Here is a 20,656-nt window from a genome sequence, read left to right on the forward strand (position 1 = left end):
ATTCAGTTGTGAAGCCATCAAGCCCCAGACTTTTCTTTGTTGGGAGTATTTTGATAACTGTTACGATCTCATTTGTTGTAATCGGTCTGTTTCGGTTTTCTGATTCTTCCAGATTGATTTTTGGAAGATTGTATGTTTCAAGGAATTTGTCCATTTCATCTAGGTTGTCTAGTTTTTTGGCATACAGTTCTTCATAGTATTTCCTTACAATATTTTGTATTTCTGTTGTGTCAGTTGTTATTTCTCCACTCTCATTTATAATTTTATTTATTTGAGTCCTCTGTCTCTTTTTCTTGGTGAGTCTACTTAAAGGTTCATCAATCTTGCATACCTTTTCAAAGAACCAGCTCCTAGTTTCATTGATCCTCTGTATTGTTTCTTTAGCCTCTATGTCATTTATATCTGCTCTGATCTTTATTATTTCCTTCCTTCTACTACATTTGGGCTTTACTTGCTGTTCTTTTTCTAGTTCTTTTAGATGCAGGGTTAAGTTGTTTATTTGAGCTTTTTCTAGCTTCTTAAAATGTGCCTGTTGTGCTATAAACTTCCCTCTCAGTACTGCTTTTGCTGTGTCCCATAAATTTTGAGATGTTGTATGCTCATTATCATTTGTTTCTAGAATTTTTTTATTTCTTCTTTTTTTATTTTTTATTTTTTTATTTAAAAGCATAATTTTTCTTTTATTGTGAGACATGGGCACTGAATCGCATCAAATTTCTTTTCATCCTCTCCAGATAGCATCATTTAGATTCTCTTTGTGCTAATAATATAAAATTATAATAATAGTTTTTTAATGTTAAGCATCTTTTTTAAATTAAATTTAATGCAGTGACATTGATAAATCAGGGTACATATGTTGAGAGAACATATCTCTAGATTATTTTGACATTTGATTGTGCTGTATACCCCTCCCCCAAAGTTAAATTGTCTTCTGTCACCTTCTATCGGGTTTTCTTTGTGCCCCTCCCCTCCCCTAACTCTCTCCTTCACCCCCTCTCCCCTCCCCCAACCTCCCACCCCTGTTCCCATCACATTCTTGTTCATGTCTCTGAGTCTCATTTTTATGTCCCTTCTATGTATGGATTCATCTTAGTTTTTTTTTCTTCTGATTTACTTATTTCACTCCGGATAATGTTATCAAGGTCCATCCATGTTATTGTAAATGATCCAATGTCATCATTTCTTATGGCTGAGTAGTATTCCATAGTATATATGTACCAAAGCTTTTTAATCCACTTGTCCTTTGACGGACACTTGGGCTGTTTCCAGATCTTCACTATTGTGAACAATGCTGCCACAAACATGCGGGTGCATTTCTCCTTTTCGAGCCGTTCTATGGTGTGTTTGGGGTATATTCCTAAAAGTGGGATAGCTGGGTCAAAAGGTAGTTCGATTTTCAGATTTTTGAGGAATCTCCATACTGTTTTCCACAGTGGCTGCACCAGTCTGCATTCCCACCAGCAGTGCAGGAGGGTTCCCTTTTCTCCACATCCTCACCAGCACTTATTCTGTGTTGTTTTGTTGATAAGCGCCATTCTGACTAGTGTGAGGTGATATCTCATTGTGGTTTTAATTTGCATTTCTCTAATGATTAGTGATGTTGAGCATTTTTTCATATGCGCATTGGCCATCTGTATGTCCTCCTTGGAGAAGTGTCTATTCATCTCTTTTGCCCATTTTTGGATTGGGTTGTTTGTCTTCCTGGTGTTGAGTTTTACAAGTTATTTATAAATTTTGGTTATTAACCCCTTATCAGATGTATTGTCAAATATGTTCTCCCATTGTGTAGTTTGTCTTTTTATTCTGTTCTTGTTGTCTTTAGCTGTGCAAAAGCTTTTTAGTTTGAAATAGTCCAATTTGTTTATCCTGTCTTTTATTTCACTTCCCCGTGGAGATAAATCAGCAAATATATTGCTCCGAGAGATGTCGGAGAGTTTACTGCCTATGTTTTCTTCTAAGATGCTTATGGTTTCACGGCCTACATTTAAGTCTTTTATCCATTTTGAGTTTATTTTTGTGAGTGGTGTAAGCTGGTGATCTAGTTTCATTTTTTTGCAGGTAGCTGTCCAATTTTCCCAACACCATTTGTTAAAGAGGCTATCTTTACTCCATTGTATTTCCTTACCTCCTTTGTCAAATATCAGTTGTCCATAGAACTGTGGGTTTATTTCTGGGTTCTCTGTTCTGTTCCATTGATCTATATGCCTGTTCTTATGCCAGTACCAGGCTGTTTTGTGTACAACGGCCTTGTAGTATAACTTGATATCAGGAAGTGTGATACCTCCCACTTTATTCTTCTTTTTTAAGATTGCTGAGGCTATTCGTGTTCTCTTTTGGTTCCATATAAATTTTTGGAATATGTGTTCTATATCTTTGAAGTATGTCATTGGTATTTTAATTGGTATTGCATTAAATTTATAGATTGCTTTAGGTAATATAGACATTTTAATGATGTTTATTCTTCCTAACCATGAGCACGGTATATGCTTCCACTTGTTTGTATCTTCCTTGATTTCTTTTATCAATGCTTTGTAATTTTCCAAGTACAAGTCTTTAGTCTCCTTGGTTAAGTTTACTCCTAGGTACTTTATTTTTTTGGTTGTAATTGTGAAGGGGATTGTTTCCTTAATTTCTCTTTCTGACTGTTCATTGTTGGTGTATAAAAATGCTTCTGATTTCTGAGTATTGATTTTATATCCTGCCACTTTGATGAATTTATTTATCAGGTCCAGTAGTTTTTTTGACTGAGACTTTAGTGTTTTCTATATACAATATCATATCATCTGCAAATAATGATACTTTTACTTCTTCTTTTCCAACTTGAATGCCATTTATTTCTTCTTCTTGTCTGATTGATGTGGCTAGGACTTCCAGGACTATGTTAAATAAGAGTGGTGAAAGGGGGCACCCCTGCCTTGTTCCTGATCTTAAGGGTATTGCTTTTAATTTTTGCCCATTGAGTATGATGTTGGCTGTGGGTTTCTCATAGATGGCTTTTATCATTTTGAGGTATGTTCCCTGTATTCCCACTTTGCTGAGAGTTTTGATCATGAATGGGTGCTGGATTTTATCAAATGCTTTTTCTGCATCTATTGAAATTATCATATGGTTTTTCTCCTTCTTTTTTTTTATGTGATGAATCACATTGATTGATTTACGAATATTGTACCAGCCTTGCCTCCCCAGAATAAATCCCACTTGATCATGGTGTATGATTTTTTCCATAGATTGTTGGATCCGGTTTGCTAATATTTTGTTGAGGATTTTAGCATCTATATTCATCAGAGATATTGGCTTATAATTTTCTTTCTTTGTGTTGTCTTTGCCTGGTTTTGGAATCAGAATTATGCTTGCCTCATAAAAGGAGCTTGGAAATATTCCTTCCTCTTGAGCTTTTTGAAATAGTTTGAGAAGGATAGGAGTTAGTTCTTCTTAGAATATTTGGTAGAATTCCGTTGTGAAGCCATCGGGCCCCGGACTTTTCTTTGTTGGGAGTTTTTTGATAACTGTTTCGATTTCATTTGTTGTAATCGGTCTGTTTCGGTTTTCTGATTCTTCCAGATTGATTTTTGGAAGATTGTATGTTTCAAGGAATTTGTCCATTTCATCTAGGTTGTCTAGTTTTTTGGCATACAGTTCTTCATAGTATTTCCTTACAATATTTTGTATTTCTGTTGTGTCAGTTGTTATTTCTCCACTCTCATTTATAATTTTATTTATTTGAGTCCTCTCTCTCTTTTTCTTGGTGAGTCTACTTAAAGGTTCATCAATCTTGTTTACCTTTTCAAAGAAACAGCTCCTAGTTTCTTTGATCCTCTGTATTGTTTCTTTAGCCTCTATGTCATTTATTTCTGCTCTGATCTTTATTATTTCCTTCCTTCTACTACATTTGGGCTTTACTTGCTGTTCTTTTTCTAATTCTTTTAGATGCAGGGTTAAGTTGTTAATTTGAGCTTTTTCTAGCTTCTGAAAGTCTGGCTGTAGTGCTATGAACTTCCCTCTCAGCACTGCTTTCGCTATGTCCCATAAATTTTGAGTTGTTGTATGCTCATTGTCATTCGTTTCTAGGAATTTTTTATTTCTTCTTTGATCTCATTCTTAATCCATTCATTATTTAGCACCCTGCTATTTAGTTTCCATGTGTTTGAGAATTTTTGAGCTTTTCTGCTGTGATTCATTTCTAGTTTCATGCCTTTGTGATCGGAGAAAGTTCTTGATATGATTTCAGTCTTTTTAAATTTGTTGAGAGCACTTTTGCGCCATAACATGTGGTCTATCCTAGAGAATGTACCATGCACGCTTGAAAAGAATGTATATTCTGCTGCTTTAGGGTCAAAGGATCTGAAGATATCTATTAAATCGAGTTGATCTAGTGTTTCCAATAAGTCTGCTGTTTCTTTGTTAATTTTCTTTCTTGAGGATCTATCTAGTGATGTTAGTGGGGTATTGAAATCCCCTACTATTATAGTATTGCTGTTGATCTCGCCCTTTAAATCCATCAAAGTCTGTTTTATATATTTGGGTGCTCCTATATTAGGTGCATAGATATTTATAATAATTATATCTTCCTGTTGGATTACTCCCTTTATCATTATGTAGTGGCCTTCTTTATCTCTTACTATATCCTTTGTTTTAAAGTTCAATTTGATATAAGTATTGCTACCCCAGCTTTTTTTCATTTCTGTTTGCATGAAATGTTTTTTTTCCATCCTTTTACCTTCAATCTATGTGTGTCTTTTGTTCTAATGTGTGTCTCTTGTAGACAACATATGTAGGGGTCCTGTTTTCTTATCCACGCAGCTACCCTATGTCTTTTGATTGGATCATTTAATGCATTTACATTTAAGGTTATTATTGATATGTAGTTGTTTATTGCCATTTTCTTCTTTAAAGGTGTATTCCTTTTTTTGCTATATTCTTTTCCAACTTTGATCTGTTTACAACAGGCCCCTTAACATTTCTTGCAGCGTTGGTTTGGTTGTAATGAATTCCTTGAGTTGTTTTTTGTCTGGGAAGCTTTTTATTTCTCCTTTAATTTTAAATGATAGCCTTGCTGGATAAAGTAGTCTCGGTTGTAGGTTTTTGTTCTGCATTACATTGAATATTTCTTACCATTCCCTTCTGGCATCAAGTGTTTCTGTTGAGATGTCGAATGTCATCCTTATGGGGGCTCCTTTGTAGGTGATAACTTTTTTTTCTCTTGCAGTTTTTAATATTTTCTCTTTATTGCTTAGCTTTGGTATTTTAATTATGATGTGTCTTGGTGTAGGTTTCTTTGGGTTTCTCTTTAGTGGAGTCCTCTGTGCTTCTTGGACTTGTGGGAGTTTCTCTTGCATTAATTTAGGGAATTTTCAGTTATGATATGATTGAACAAAGTCTCTATCCCTTGTTCTTTTTCTTCTTCTTCAGGAACTCCTATGATGGGGATGTTATTTCTTTTCATGTTGTCACAGAGCTCTCTAAGTTTTTCCTCTGACTTTTTGAGTCTCTTTTCTCTTTTCTTCTCTGCTTTCATGCCTTCATTCCAGTTGTCCTCCAATTCGCTGATTCGATCCTCAGCTGTATCCATCCTGTTTTTAATTTCTTCCATTGTGGTCTTCATTTCTGATATTGTATTTGTCATCTCTGACTGATTCATTTTTAATATTTCAATATCCTTTTTTATACTTGCTATTTCTTTATTTAGGTTTTCAAACTGCCTCTCCATTGTTGTTCTAAGATCCCTAAGCATCGTTACAATCATTATTTTGAACTCTGCATCTGGAAGTTTGGTTATTTCCATATCACTCAGCTCATCTCTCAAAGGTGTCTCTTGTGGTTTCATTTGGGTTGCACTCCTTTGTCTTCTCATAATGGTGTTTTATTTGTAGAGTTGGTTGAGTCTAGGCTTGGTGTTGTCTGCCTCCAGTTTTCAGTTGTGTTATTTCTAGGTCTTCTTGGGTTGGTATGGGCTATTATTTGTAATCCACTTTCAGATTTGGGCAGCTTTGAAGTCTTGATTTGTTTGTTTTCTTAACAGGTGATAGTCTTGTTAACTGACCTCAGCAGGGGGCTTCCTTGAAATTGTAACCAGGAATGCTGTGGGTGTAACCTGAGACGCTGAAGGTCTCTTCCACCAACTAATCTCATTGTGGGCAGGGTTTTTTCTCAGCTTCAGTAGGGGGAGGTGTATCTCAGATCTCCATGGAGACCTGAGTTACTGCCCCTCCTCCCCACTTCTTGTTTTCAGCTGTGTCTTGTTGCGCTGATAGGAGCTGGATAGATGTCCGGAGATCTCTGATCCGGAAGCACTTCAGCTCTGTTTTGTGAAAGGTTCAGTCCCTCCCCCAGCTATGGCCACCTCCAGCACGAATGAGTTAGCTCTTTTATTTCGTTTCTTGCATACCTTAGCCCCTCACAGTCTGTCCCTCTCCTTGTCCTTTTCACTTGGGAGATAAGCTGGTCTTTTCAACCCACCTTGCTCCCTGGTCGCCAGATAAGTGGCTGTGAGCAGTAGTTTCTGCTCTTTTTCCTCTGTGAAATCCTCTCTGGGTTCTCAGCCTCACCCCCCCCCTGCCGTTCCTGTAAGCAGAGGAGATTCAGGCACTCCTCACCAGGATTATTGTGGCTTCCTCTTTGGTTCTTGGTTTTTGAGAGCTGTTCTTGCAGTTCAGTGTTGGTTTTTCATGCTGATTTTTCCTAAATTGATTTGTATTCCAGTTTGGTGTTGAGAGGTGGGCGTCTGTGCATCCACCTACTCCGCTGCAATCTTCTTTATTTCTTCTTTAATCTCATTCTTAATCCATTTGTTATTTAACACCCTGCTATTTAGTTTCCATGTGTTTGAGAATTTTTGAGCTTTTTTGTTGTGGTTCATTTCTAAATTCATGCTGTTGTGATTGGAGAAAGTGCTTCATATTATTTCAATCTTCTTAAATTTGTTGAGAACACTTTTGCGCCCTAACATGTGGTCTATCCTAGAGAATGTACCATGAGCACTTGAAAAAATGTATATTCTGCTGCTTTAGGGAGAAAGGTTCTGAAGATATCTATTATATTGTGTTGATCTAGTGCATCCAATAAGTCTTCTGTTTCTTTGTTAATTTTTTTTCTTGAGGATCTATCTAGTGATGTTAGTGAGGTATTGAAATCCCCTACTAATATAGTATTGCTGTTCATCTCACCCTTTAAATGCATCAAAGTCTGCTTTATATATTTAGGTGCTCCTATATTAGGTGCATAGATATTTATAATAGTTATATCTTCCTTTTGGATTACTCCCTTTATCATTATGTAGTGGCCTTCTTTATCTCTTACTATATCCTTTGTTTTAACGTCCAATTTGTCTGATATAAGTATTGCTACCCTACATTTTTTTTTCATTTCCATTTGCATGAAATGATTTTTTCCATCCTTTTACCTTCAATCTATGTGTATCTTTTGTTGTAAGGTGTATCTCTTGTAGAGAGAATATGTATGGGTCCTGTTTTCTTATCCACACAGCTACCCTATGTCTTTTGATTGGATCATTTAATCCATTTACATTTAAGGTTATTATTGATATGTAGTTGTTTATTGCCATTTTTTTCTTCAAAGGTGTATTCCTTTTTTGCTATATTTTTTTCCCACTTTGATCTGTTTACAACAGGCCCCTTAACATTTCCTGCAGCATTGGTTTGGTTGTAATGAATTCCTTGAGTTGTTTTTTGTCTGGGAAGCTTTTTATTTCTCTTTCGGTTTTAAATGATAGCCTTGCTGGATAAAGTAGTCTTGCTTTTAGATTCTTATTCTGCATTACTTTGAATATTTCTTGCCATTCCCTTCTGGCATCAAGTGTTTCTGTTGAGATGTTGAATGTCATCCTTATGGGGGCTCCTTTGTAGATGATAGCTTTTTTTTCTCTTGCAGCTTTTAAGATTTTCTCTTTATCGCTTAGCTTTGGTATTTTAATTATGATGTGTCTTGGTGTAGGTTTCTTTGGGTTTCTCTTTAATGGAGTCCTCTGTGCTTCTTGAACTTTTGAGAGTTTCTCCTGCATTAATTTAGGAAAGTTTTCAGCTATGATATGATTGAACAAAGACTCTGTCCCTTGTTCTTTTTCTTCTTCTTCAGGAACCCCTATGATGCGGATGTTATTTCTCTTCATGTTGTCACAGAGCTCTCTAAGAGTTTCCTCATACTTTTTGAGTCTCTTTTCTTTTTTCTCCTCTGCTTTCATGCCTTCATTCCAGTTGTCCTCCATCTCGCTGATTCGACCCTCAATTCTGTCTATCCTGTTTTTAATTCCTTCCATTGTGGTCTTTATTTCTGATGTTGTATTTGTCATCTCCAACTGATTCTTTTTTATACTTGCTATTTCTTTATTTAGGTGTTCATAATGACCATCCATTGTTGTTCTAGGATCTCTAAGCATCCTTACAATCATTATTTTGATCTCCACATCTGGAAGTTTGATTATTTCCATATCAATCAGTTCATCTCCTGAAGGTTTCTCTTATGTTTTCATTTGGATTGCACTTTTTTGTCTTCTCATTGTCTGTGTTTGGGTGTTTTATTTGTAGAGTTCATTGAGTCTAGGCTTGGTTTTGTCTGCCTCCAGTTTTCAGTTGTGTTATTTCTAAGTCTTCTTGGGTTTGATTATCATCAGATTTCTCAACAGGAACTCTAAAATCTAGAAGAGAGTGGATCCAAATATTTAAAGTCCTGAAAGAGAGAAATTTTCAGCCAAGAATACTATACCAATCAAAGCTATCCTTCAAATATGAAGGAGAAATAAAAACATTCACAGATACATAAAAGATGAGGGATTTTATCATCAGAAAACCCCCTCTCCAGGAATTACTAAAGGGGGTTTTCCAACCAGATAAAAAGAACAAAACAAAACAAAACCACAAGTAAATACTACACCAAGAATACAATAAAACTATATTTAAACTGTGACAACTACAAAAAAAATGGGGAGAGGACGGAGATTAACAGTAGCAAAGGATGATGTAGTGCAAAAGTACTCACACGATAGTGCACTGCAATGAACAGGGTAGGAACCCTTTTCATTACTTAATGGCAACAACCATTGAAAAACCACCACAGAAGCACATGATTTAAAAAAGATAGCAACAGCGGAAAGAACTATGGAATACAACCAAACAAAAACAAATGATAGAAAAATGAAAGAGAAGAATCAAACAAGACACAAAACTAACAGAAAGAAATGTATAAAATGGTAATAGGGAACTCACAAGTGTCAATAATTACTCTAAATGTAAACAGATTAAACTCACCAATAAAAAGGCACAGAGTAGCAGAATGGATTAAAAAAGAAAATCCAACTGTATGCTGCTTACAAGAAACTCATCTAAGCAACAAGAATAAAAACAAATTCAAAGTGAAAGGCTAGAAAACAATACTCCAAGCAAATAACATCCAAAAAAAACCAGGCATAGCAATTCTCATATCTGATAATGCTGAGTACAAGACAGCAAAAGTACTCAAAGACAAAAATAGTCATTTCATAATGATTAAGGGCATGCTGAATCAAGAAGAAATAACAATTCTTTTTTTTTTTTGCATTTTTCTGAAGCTGGAAACAGGGAGAGACAGTCAGACAGACTCCCGCATGCGCCCGACCGGGATCCACCCAGCACAACCACCATGGGGCGATGCTCTGACCACCAGGGGGCAATGCTCTGCCCATCCTGGGCATCACCATGTTGCGACCAGAGCCACTCTAACGCCTGAGGCAGAGGCCACAGAGCCATCCCCAGCACCCGGGCCATCTTTGCTCCAATGGAGCCTTGGCTGCGGGAGGGGAAGAGAGAGACAGAGAGGAAGGCACGGCGGAGGGGTGGAGAAGCAAATGGGCGCTTCTGTGTGCCCTGGCCGGGAATTGAACCCAGGTCCTTTGCACACTAGGCCGACGCTCTACCACTGAGCCTACCGGCCAGGGCTGAGCCAACCGGCCAGGGCACAATTCTTAATATATATTCACCAAACCAAGGAGCACCAAAATATATAAGACAGCTACTTATTGACCTTAAAAAAAGGTTGAGCAAAATACAATCATACTTGGAGACCTCAATACACCGCTGATGGCTCTAGATTGGTCATCCAAAAAGAGAATCAATAAAGATATATTGGCCTTAAACAAAACACTAGAGCACCTGGATATGATAGACATCTACAGGACATTTCATCCCAAAGTGACTGAGTATACAGTTTTCTCCAGTGTACATGGATCATTCTCAAGAATTGACCACATGTTGGGCCACAAAAATAACATCAGCAAATTCAGAAAAATCGAAGTTGTACCAAGAATATTTTCTTATCATAAAGCCTTGAAACTAGAATTCAACTGCAAAAAAGAGGAAAAAACCACCACAAAATTGTGGAAACTAAACAACATACTTTTAAAAAAATGAATGGGTCAAAAAAGAAATAAGTGCAGAGATCCAAAGATATATACAGACAAATGAAAATGACAAAACAACATATCAGAATTTATGGGATGCAGCAAAAGCAGTGACAAGAGGAAAGTTCATATCACTTCAGGCCTAAATGAACAAATAAGAGGGAGCCCAAATGAACCACTTAACTTCACACCTTAAGGAACTAAAAAAAGAAGAACAAAGACAACCCAAAACCAGCCAAAGAAAGGAGATAATAAAAATCAGAGCAGAAATAAATGAAATAGAGAACAGAAAAACTATAGAAAAAAAGTAATAGAACAAGGAGCTGGTTCTTTGAAAAGATCAACAAAATTGACAAAACCTTGGCAAGACTTACCAAAGAAAAGAGAGAAAGAACTCATATAAACAAAATCCAAAATGAAAGAGGAAAAATCACCACGGACATCATAGATATACAAAGAATTATTGTAGAATACTATAAAAAACTCTATGCCACTAAATTCAACAATCTAGAAGAAATGGATAATTTCCTAGAACAATACAACCTTTCTAGACTGAGTCAAGAAGAAGCAGAAAGCCTAAATAGACCAATTAGTAGGGAAGAAATAGAGAAAACTATTAAAAACCTCCCCATAAATAAAAGTGCAGGACCAGACAGTTATACTAGTGAATTCTATCAAACATTCAAAGAAGACTTGGTTCCTATTCTACTCAAAGTCTTCCAAAAAATTGAAGAAGAAGCAATAATTCCAAAGACATTTTATGAAGCCAACATAACCCTCATACCAAAACCAGGCAAAGACAGCAAAAAAAAAAGAAAAACTACAGACAATATCTCTAATGAATACAGATGCTAAAATACTAACAGAATACTAGCAAATCGAATACAACAACATATTAAAAAAATAATACATCATGATCAAGTAGGATTCATCCCAGAATCTCAAGAATGGTTCAACATTCGCAAAACGGTTAACGTAATACACTATATCAACAAAACAAAGAACAAAAACTACATGATCTTATCAATAGATGCAGAAAAGGCATTTGATAAAATATAACACAATTTTATGTTTAAGATTTTCAACAAAATGGGTATAGAAGGAAAATATCTCAACATGATAAAGGCCATATATAATAAACCATCAGCTAACATCATATTGAATGGCACAAAACTGAAGGCTTTCCCCCTTAAATCAGGAACAAGACAGGGTTGTCCACTCTCTCCACTCTTATTTAATGTGGTACTAGAGGTTCTAGCCAGAGCAATCAGACAAGACAAAGAAATAAAAGGCATCCATATCGGAAAAGAAGAAGAAGTAAAGGTATCACTTTTTGCAGATGATATGATCCTATACATCGAAAACCCCAAAGAATCTACAAAAAGACTACTAGAAACAATAAGGCAATACAGTAAGGTCGCAGGATACAAAATTAACATACAAAAGTCCATAGCCTTTCTATATGCCAACAATAAAACATTTGAGAATGAACTCAAAAAAATAAACCCCTTCACGATTGCAACAAAAGAAATAAAATACCTAGGAATAAACATAACAAAGAATGTAAAGGACTTACATAATGCAAACTACAAACTATTGTTAAGGGAAATTGAAAAAGATACAATGAGATGGAAGAATATTCCTTGTTCTTGAAGAGGAAGAATAAATATAATCAAGATGGCCATATTACTCAAAGCAATATACAAATTTAATGGAATTCCCATCAATATTCCAATGACATTTTTTAAAGAAATGGAACAAAAAATCATTAGATTTATATGGAAGTATAAAAAGCCCCAAATAGCCAAAGCAGTCCTAAAGAAAAAGAACGCAGATGGGGCATTACAATACCTGACTTCAAATTACATTATAGAACCACGACAATCAAAACAGCATGATATTGGCAGAATAATAGACATTCAGACCAATGGAACAGAATAGGAAGTCCAGAAATAATACCACATATATATAGTCAAATAAATTTTGATAAAGGGGCCAACAACGCACAATAGCGAAAAGAAATCCTCTTCAAATGATGCTGGGGAAACTGGAAAGCCACATGCAAAAAATGAAACTCGACTACAGTTTGTCCCCTTGTACTAAAATTAATTCAAAATGGATCAAAGACCTAAATAAAGGACCTGAAACAGTAAAGTACATAGAAGAAGACATAGGTTCTAAACTCCTGGACCTGGCTTTTAAAGAGCATTTTATAAATTTGCCTTCAAAGGCAAGGGAAGTGAAGGCAAAAGTAAATGAGTGGGACTATATCAGACTAAGAAGTTTTTGCTCAGCAAGAGAAACTGACAACAAAATAAACAGACATCCAACTAAATGGGAGATGATATTTTCAAGCAACAGCTCAGATGAGGGCCTAATATCCAAAATATACAAAGAACTCATAAAACTCAACAACAAACAAACAATCCAATAAAAAAATGGGAAGAGGACATGAACAGACACTTCTCCCAGGAAGAAATACAAATGGGCAACAGATATATAAAAAGATGCTCATCTTCATTAGTTATTAGAGAAATACAAATCAAAACTGCAATGAGATACCACGTCACACCTGTTAGATTAGCTATTATTAACAAGACAGGTAATAGCAAATGTTAGAGAAGCTGTGGAGAAAAAGGAACGCTCATTCACTGTTGGTGGGAATGTAAAGTAGTACAACCACTATGGAAGAAAGTATGGTGGTTCCTCAAAAAATTGTAAATAGAATTACTTTATGACCCAGCAATCCTTCTACTGGGAAACTCAGAAACATTGATATGTAAAGACACATGCAGCCCCATGTTCATTGCAGCATTGTTCACAGTGGCCAAGACATGGAAACAACCAAAAATCCCTTCAATAGAAGACTGGATAAAGAAGATGTGGCACATATACACTATGGAATACTACTCAGCCATAAGAAATGATGACATTGAATCATTTACAACAAAATGGTGGGATCTTGATAACATTATACAAAGTGAAATAAGTAAATCAGAAAAAACGAAGAACTGCATTATTTTATATGTAGATGGGACATAAAAACAAGTCTAAGAGACATTGATATGAGTGTGGTGGTTACGGCGGGGGGAGAGGAAAAGTGGGAGGGGAGGGGAAGTGGCACAAAGAAAACTACATAGAAGGTGACGGATGACAATCTGATTTTGGGTGATGGGTATGCAACATAATTGATTGACAAGATAACCTGGACATGTTTTCTTTGAATATATGTTCCCTGATTTATTGATGTTACCCTAGTAAAATTAATTAAAAAATAAAAAAAATTAAAATAAAATAAAAATTAAAAAAGAGAGGAAAAGTGTTGAAGAAGAAAGGATTTGACAATGCCCCAAAATGAAGGACATGAATACCATTAAAAACAGATTTCAATAAAGATTTCTTTATTTAAAATCTGAATTTAATTCAAATTCTGAAGTCATGCAATATTTCAGTGTGAATGTTAATATGAATTTACAGAAAGGCCAACAGGTAACCTCACAAGCTGAAAGTGTCATTTCTTCCAGCAGGAGTGAAAAGACCCAATGCCTTAGAATGCCTTCCATATCTGACTCTAGGTGCATAAGGATTGGACCTCTAGAGATTTAAGACAATAATGATCATTCTGTAATTTAAACTGAAACAAGACAGTTCCTTCAAAGTTTTCCATATTAAAAAATAGAAAAGCATACCAGACCAGGTGGTGGTGCAGTGGATAAGAGCATTGGTCTGGGATGCTGAGGACCCAGGTTTGAAACTCTGACATTGCTAGCTTGAGCATGGGCTCATCTGGCTTGAGTGTGGGGTCGCCGGCTTGAATGTGAGATCATAGACATGACCCATGGTCACTGGCTTGAGCCCAAAGGTTGCTGGCTTGGCTGGAGCCTCCCCCCGCCCCGACTAGGCACATATGAGAAAGCAATCAATGAACAGCTAAAGTGCCACAACAAAGAATTGATGCTTCTCATCTCTCTCCCTTCCTGTCTACCTGTCCCTGTCTCTCTCTCACACACAAAAAAAAATAAAAAATAAATGCAAAATAACATGTATTACAGGATTCCAATAACTTAGCTTCTCTCTCAATAGTTTGTTTACCATTATTAACAGGTTCAATTGTCATATTATATTTTTAAATGTATATGAACATCTTGAAATACTTACCTATCAGCAACTTTTGACATTTTTAACCGATGTCTATCTAACTGTATTTGCCAATAGTTTATCTGAAAAGAGAGTAAAAGGAATAGTTGCATAAGTAGTGACAGTCTCACAATCTTCAGTTCTAATTTCTGATAAACTGGGCCATTTTAAATAAGAAATGTTTTAAATCAGTAAAATTCTAAACTCTATAGAAAAATCAAATGAGAGAGCTCTGAAAGAGTTAGAAAATTTAAATCTGTTTGAATGTAAATATGGCTAATATCACTTTAGAACAGCACTGACTTTGAACCTTCTGCCTGCTTTAACAAAATGTAACTCTTTTACAAGTATTATAGAGAGTTTAAACATGTATTCATGATGAATAACCAAATCAGAATCACATTCACTCCCTAAATATTGAATTCAGAATATAAATGCATTTATTTGTTATTATAATTCCAAACTACACCCTACTTCTTAATACTATCCCAACAAAATATCAATAATGTGTATTTTGAGAATAATTTTATCAACAGTTCAGATAAACACTCACAATAACATAATCACGCATGGGAAACTTTAAAATTCTCTGAATTATTTTTCTTTCATGATGATTATAAATATATGAGAAAATATATTATTGATATATCATATTATAATAAAATACAGTATAAGAAAAAAATTAAAAAGGAGGGGAAAAAGCCATGACTGAAAGAGATTATTACTTGGTACGAGACATGCATATTTGCTTTGCAATATTACTTGGAGACAAAACTATTGATTAATTGGTAAAGTAAGGAGTGATTATACACCAAAACTGTGCATCAGTGTTAATAAAGGAACACATCAAGAGGCTTACAGATATAGAGATCAGAACTGTAGAAACAAGAATAAGCACTCTTTTGCAAAGATCATGTCACATCAATGGATACGAGAAATGTATGACAATGTAGCCAACCTCTTGTTTTCTCATTCTGGATGACAGAGTTCTGGAATACAAAAATAACTCTGGACAATGGAGGCACCTATAAATTATGATATGTGACTTTAAAATCTGGGTAGAGAAAAAAGGACTTGGGGAGTTAAATACTGAAGAGTGTTGACTACATGTCTTAAAATTAGACAATTTCATTACTTTGTAATTGAAAAATCTTCTATTTGAAACAGTCAACCATATAAAGTAACCTTTTAAAATACCTGCTATTAACATTCAGGGTCTGATTTTCATAGCTGCTAAACCATTAACAGGTAATTTTAGAGATTGACTCACCTGTTGTTGTAACTCATCTTCTGTTGGAGGTTTAGTTTCTGGTGTGGATGTGTGGGTAGGGCTGTGACTTCTAATATCATTTTGTAAACCATAGACAGACTATATTAATTAAAAAAATAAACATGTTAGGATATGTAGCACATGTAGTCACAGACTTTCTGAAAGGTCATTTAATGTTACATATTCAGTAAGGTAACTTTACAAAATATTTAATTAAGCTTCTTCTCAAAATCCCAGAGGCACTGCTATAATAAATATCATATGAGTGTAAAATAGAAGCACAGCTCTGAAAAAATATATGATTAGATTATTAACCTTGGCAGAATGTTTGATTATATGGAGAGACCATGCAACATGTGATGATAAAATTTAGGGGTGCATTGAGAACACTTTTTCTTTGATGAGGATGAAGGATGAAGACATATGAAAGTTGTATGAACCTCCCCCAGAAAATGAAAGTTACTAAGTAGGTTTGAAAGGAAAGTTGAAATCAGAAGAGGTCTGATTAAGATGCTTAACTGAGTCAATTTGCAGAACCATGACCAACCTTACCAATATCTATCATTCAAATGTGTTTTGTTCCTGACCTCTTCTCACATGGAAGCTCTTCACTTCTTAATGTTAACCTCTTGGCTCTACACATTGACCCTCTGGACATTTTTTCTTATGTCTCTCCATTGTTTTGTTCTGAGCCCTTCTTTAACAAATGTGACTCAGGTTGAGCCTATCTGAATTATCCAATTGGTAGGTCCCTCTCTCAGCCTCAACATCATGGAACTCAATTCCTGTCACTAAGCATCCATTTTAATCCAAGGAGTAATACATTGCTGTGAATTAATTAATAACAGGACTGAACTGAATGAATTGAACTTCCTCTTTCATTCATTCATTCAACATTTATTAAAGATTTACTGTATGCTGGATATAGTGCTAAGCATTAGAGACAGAGAAGTAATTGAATATGGGTATACTTCCACTTCCATTGCAACTCATAATCTAGGGGAAGGGAAATATGTTATACAAAATTCATATGTTGAAGCCTTAACTCTCAAAGTGACTGTATTGGCAGATGAGGGTCTATAAGAAGGTAATAAGGTTAAGTGAGGTTATAGGGTGAGACCTTAATTCAAAAAGAAGAGACACGAATATGCTCACTCTCCTCACTGTCCCCTTCCCCTTCCCAATATGTGATAACACAGCTAGAAAGTGGCTGTAGAAGCAAGGAAGAGAGCTCTCACCAGGAACCAATTTTACTAGCACCTTGATCTTGGACTTCCAGTCTTCAGAACTATGAGAAAATATGTTCCTATTTTTAAGCCACCCAATTATGGTATTTTGTTATGGTGGCCCAAGCAGACCAATATATAACACTTAACAAAATGCTGTAATTATATATGTATAGAAATTTGCTTGTCTGCTTGTTCAATGTGTACATTCCCCATAGACCATGAGTTGTGGGAGCAAGGTAAGCCTGTAATATTGCTAAATGCCTAAAGACCAGTACCACATGCCTGACTTAGAGCAGAGATGTATTAAATCTGCTGATTGAATGGATCATTCCAGTTCTGAGCCAAATATGAGCTAAAGTAGAAGTGGTGATAATTCTAAAAGAAAAACCAACATCTGGCTTAGAGTCCTATGACCATCTATGTAAAATAACATTATTTGTAGAGATTCAAGCAAATTCAACAATTCTGACTATGAGAAGCTATATTTATTAAAAGGTGAGAAAAATCCATCTCCAATTGTTAAAAGCAAGGGCACATGTGTGATTGCTGGAGCATTCTTCAGAACTTCAGTTTTGCTATGGTAATGTTAGTGCCACACAGCTCTGCAGTCAAGCCCTGTAAGTCTATCATGATGGAGTTACAGGAAGTTAGACTGCACCCAAGACAAACACTGTTTAATGATTTCAACTCTTGGCACATTTTGCCTCATGTTTTTCTTTCCTTTTTTTTTGTGACAGAGAGAGGGAAACATAGGGACAGACAGACAGAAAGAAAGGGAGAGAGATGAGAAGCATCAATTCTTCGTTTTGTCGTGGCGCCTTAGTTTTTCATTGATTGTTTTCTCATATGTGCCTTGACCGGGTGCTACAGCAGACCAAGTGACCCCTTGCTCAAGTCAATGACCTTGGGCTCAAGCTGTTGAGCCTTGTTCAAACCAGGTGAGCCCATGCTCACGCTGGCGACCTTAGGGTCTTGAACTGGGTCCTCCGCATCCCAGTCCAATGCTCTATCCACTGTGCCACCACCTGGTCAGGCTTTTTTTTCCTTAAGTGAGAAGTGGAGAGGCAGAGAGATAGACTCCCACATGTACCCAGACCTGAATCCACCTGGCAAGCCCACTATGGGGTGATGCTTTGCCCACCTGGGGCTGTTGCTCTGTTGCTCAGCAAAAGAGCTATTTTAGTGCCTGAGGTGAGGCCATGGAGCCATTCTAAGCCCCTGGGGCCAACTTGCTCCAACCAAACCATGGCTGTGGGAGGAGAAAAGAGAGATAAAGAGAGAAAAGGGAGAGGGGGAAGGGTAGAGAAGCATAGAGTTGCTTCTCCTGTATGCCCTGACTGGGAATTCAACCCAGGACATCCACATGCCAGGTCGATGTTCTACCGCTGGGTAAACTGGCCAGGGACATCATGTTTTTCCATCATTAAATAAGGACTGATGATATGTAAAGAGCAACATTGTCAATTATTGTTTTTCAGACTTTCAAAGTCACGAGAATGTAAAGTATAGAATAGGGGAATATAGTCAATAATACATATAGTGCCAGGTATGTACTGAAAATGGCAAAGGAATACTTTGTAACATATATAATTTTCTAACCACTAGGGTGTACACCTGAAACTAATGCAAAATGTTATTGGATGTCAACTTTAATTGAAAAATAAAAATAAAATAAATGATGCTACATGCAGCACCAGTGAAGTATCAATATTGAGTATTGCATTAGAAAGAGTGCAGATGATGGCTTTATCATCTTTAGGCCCTATCTCATTAACCCATTCACTTTATCTTCTGAATCAGAGCATATTTCAGTTGGTGTAGAGGAAACTGGACACAAAGTAAGAAATTACAAAGAGTAACTTTAAGATTTGGAAAGTAGTGAGATGTGGCTTAATGTACTTTTTGGAGAGCTGTTTATATTTTGAATCTCATTCCACAATTAGTCCCCAGAACCCTCAGAATGAGAAGAGGATGAAAAGACCTGAGTAGTGCCCATCACAAGAGGGAGCACACCGATAGGCCTGCTTTGGTCTGGTTCTACCTCTATCTCTCAGAGATTTCCTGGGACAAAAGTTTTGAGCACTGTGTCTGATTGGTTTTGGTGGCACCTCTCCTGTGGCCTCTGTATCCTAACATCAAAGTAAACTGCCTTAAATGACAGAAAAGGGCCTGACCAGGCAGTGATACAGTGGATAGAGTGTTGACCTGAGATGCTGAGGACCCAGGTTCAAAACCCCTAGGTCACCGGCTTGAGTGCTGGCTCATGTGGCTTGATCATGGGCTCACTAGTTTGAGTGCAGGGTCACCGACTTGAGTGTGGGATCATAGACATGACCCCATGTTCACTGGATTGAGCAAGGGGTCACTCGCTCTGCTGAAGTCCCCTCCCACCCCTACCCCCGTCAAGGCACATATGAGAAAAAAAATCAATGAGCAACTAATGTGCCGCAATGAAGAATTGATGCTTCTCATCTCTCTCCCTTCCTGTCTGTCTGTCTCTTTCTCTCTCTCTCTCACGCACAAAAAAGACAGTAAAGGGCCGGATCAGGTGGTAGATAGAGCATCAGCCTGGTATGCTAAGGACCCAGGCTCGAAACCCTAAGGTCACCAGTTTGTGTGTGGGATCATAAACATTACCCCATAGTCACTGACTTGAGCCCAAAGGTCGCTGGTTTTAAGCCCAAGGTCACTGGCTTGAGCAAGGGGTCACTGGCTCAGCTTGAGCCCCCCAGTCAAGGCACATATGAGAAAGCAATCAATGAACAAATAAGGTGCCGCAAGTATGAGTTGATGCCTTTCATTTCTCTCCCCTCCTGTCTGTCTGTCTGTCTCTCTCTCTCTGAAAAAAAAAAGAGAGAAAAAGTACTTGGAAAAAAAAAAGGTACTTGAATTGTATTGAGGCCATTGAACATGACTCATATGTTTCCAGGGATGAAAGAAAAAGACAAGAAGAAATAAAACTACAAAAAAAAAATGTTTTGTGCCTACCTCAGGGACACATCCATATGCTGGAAAACGCTATGACTACATAAGGAAAAAGCCACGGAAAAGACAGTCTTAAACTTTGTGGAATGTTTTAATCTAGTGGTGCCCACCTTGGACATGTTCTTAGAGTGACTGTAACAGACCAGACATTTTTATGTGCATCAAGTGTTTTTTATGGAATGAATAAAAATGCTTTGTATGTGTGTATATGTTAATTTAAAAAAACATAGATATTACTGCTAGGTATTTTCAAAAGATTACTTAAAATGTGGTTAAATTCTGGAGAGATTTTTTTTTTGAGTATCTATTTTCTCACATAACAGACACCATACAGTTATGATCTTATGCTTGTGTCACAAAATTCTGGTGTTATAAGGAGTTCCACATACAATATATATTTAAAATGTAGTTAAATACAATGTCCCCTTTTCCCTCAGGGTTTTCTATAAAAGTGCCCTTCTCTGATCAGTACCACTTTTTCTCAGATAGTCTCCACCTCCATTTCCTCATCCCCTGGTCTCAGACAGAGATACCTTTCATGGCTGATGACTCTTCTCTCTGATGGAGAGAGGAGGGTCCTCAGCATCCTTGTCCCCTTCCTGTCACAGATATCTACATGCTTCAAGATGGGGCTCTTTCATCAGGGGA

At 36.6% G+C, this 20,656-nt stretch overlaps 1 protein-coding gene across 6 annotated transcripts in view; it reads right to left on the bottom strand.

Moving 5' to 3' along the window:
• The window catches only part of RGS7 (regulator of G protein signaling 7), a 476,419-nt gene that overhangs the window by 26,156 nt on the left and 429,607 nt on the right, over positions 1-20,656 (bottom strand). For all 6 annotated transcript variants that reach the window (XM_066235224.1, XM_066235205.1, XM_066235210.1 and 3 more), the window contains 2 exons: positions 15,795-15,893; positions 14,546-14,607 (listed from right to left, as the gene is read on the bottom strand). In XM_066235224.1, the coding sequence (XP_066091321.1) occupies positions 14,546-14,607; positions 15,795-15,893 (161 nt within the window). The remainder of the gene's footprint in view (positions 1-14,545; positions 14,608-15,794; positions 15,894-20,656) is intronic.

Source organism: Saccopteryx bilineata, chromosome 1, assembly GCF_036850765.1.
Source record: "Saccopteryx bilineata isolate mSacBil1 chromosome 1, mSacBil1_pri_phased_curated, whole genome shotgun sequence".
Lineage (NCBI taxonomy): Eukaryota > Metazoa > Chordata > Mammalia > Chiroptera > Emballonuridae > Saccopteryx > Saccopteryx bilineata.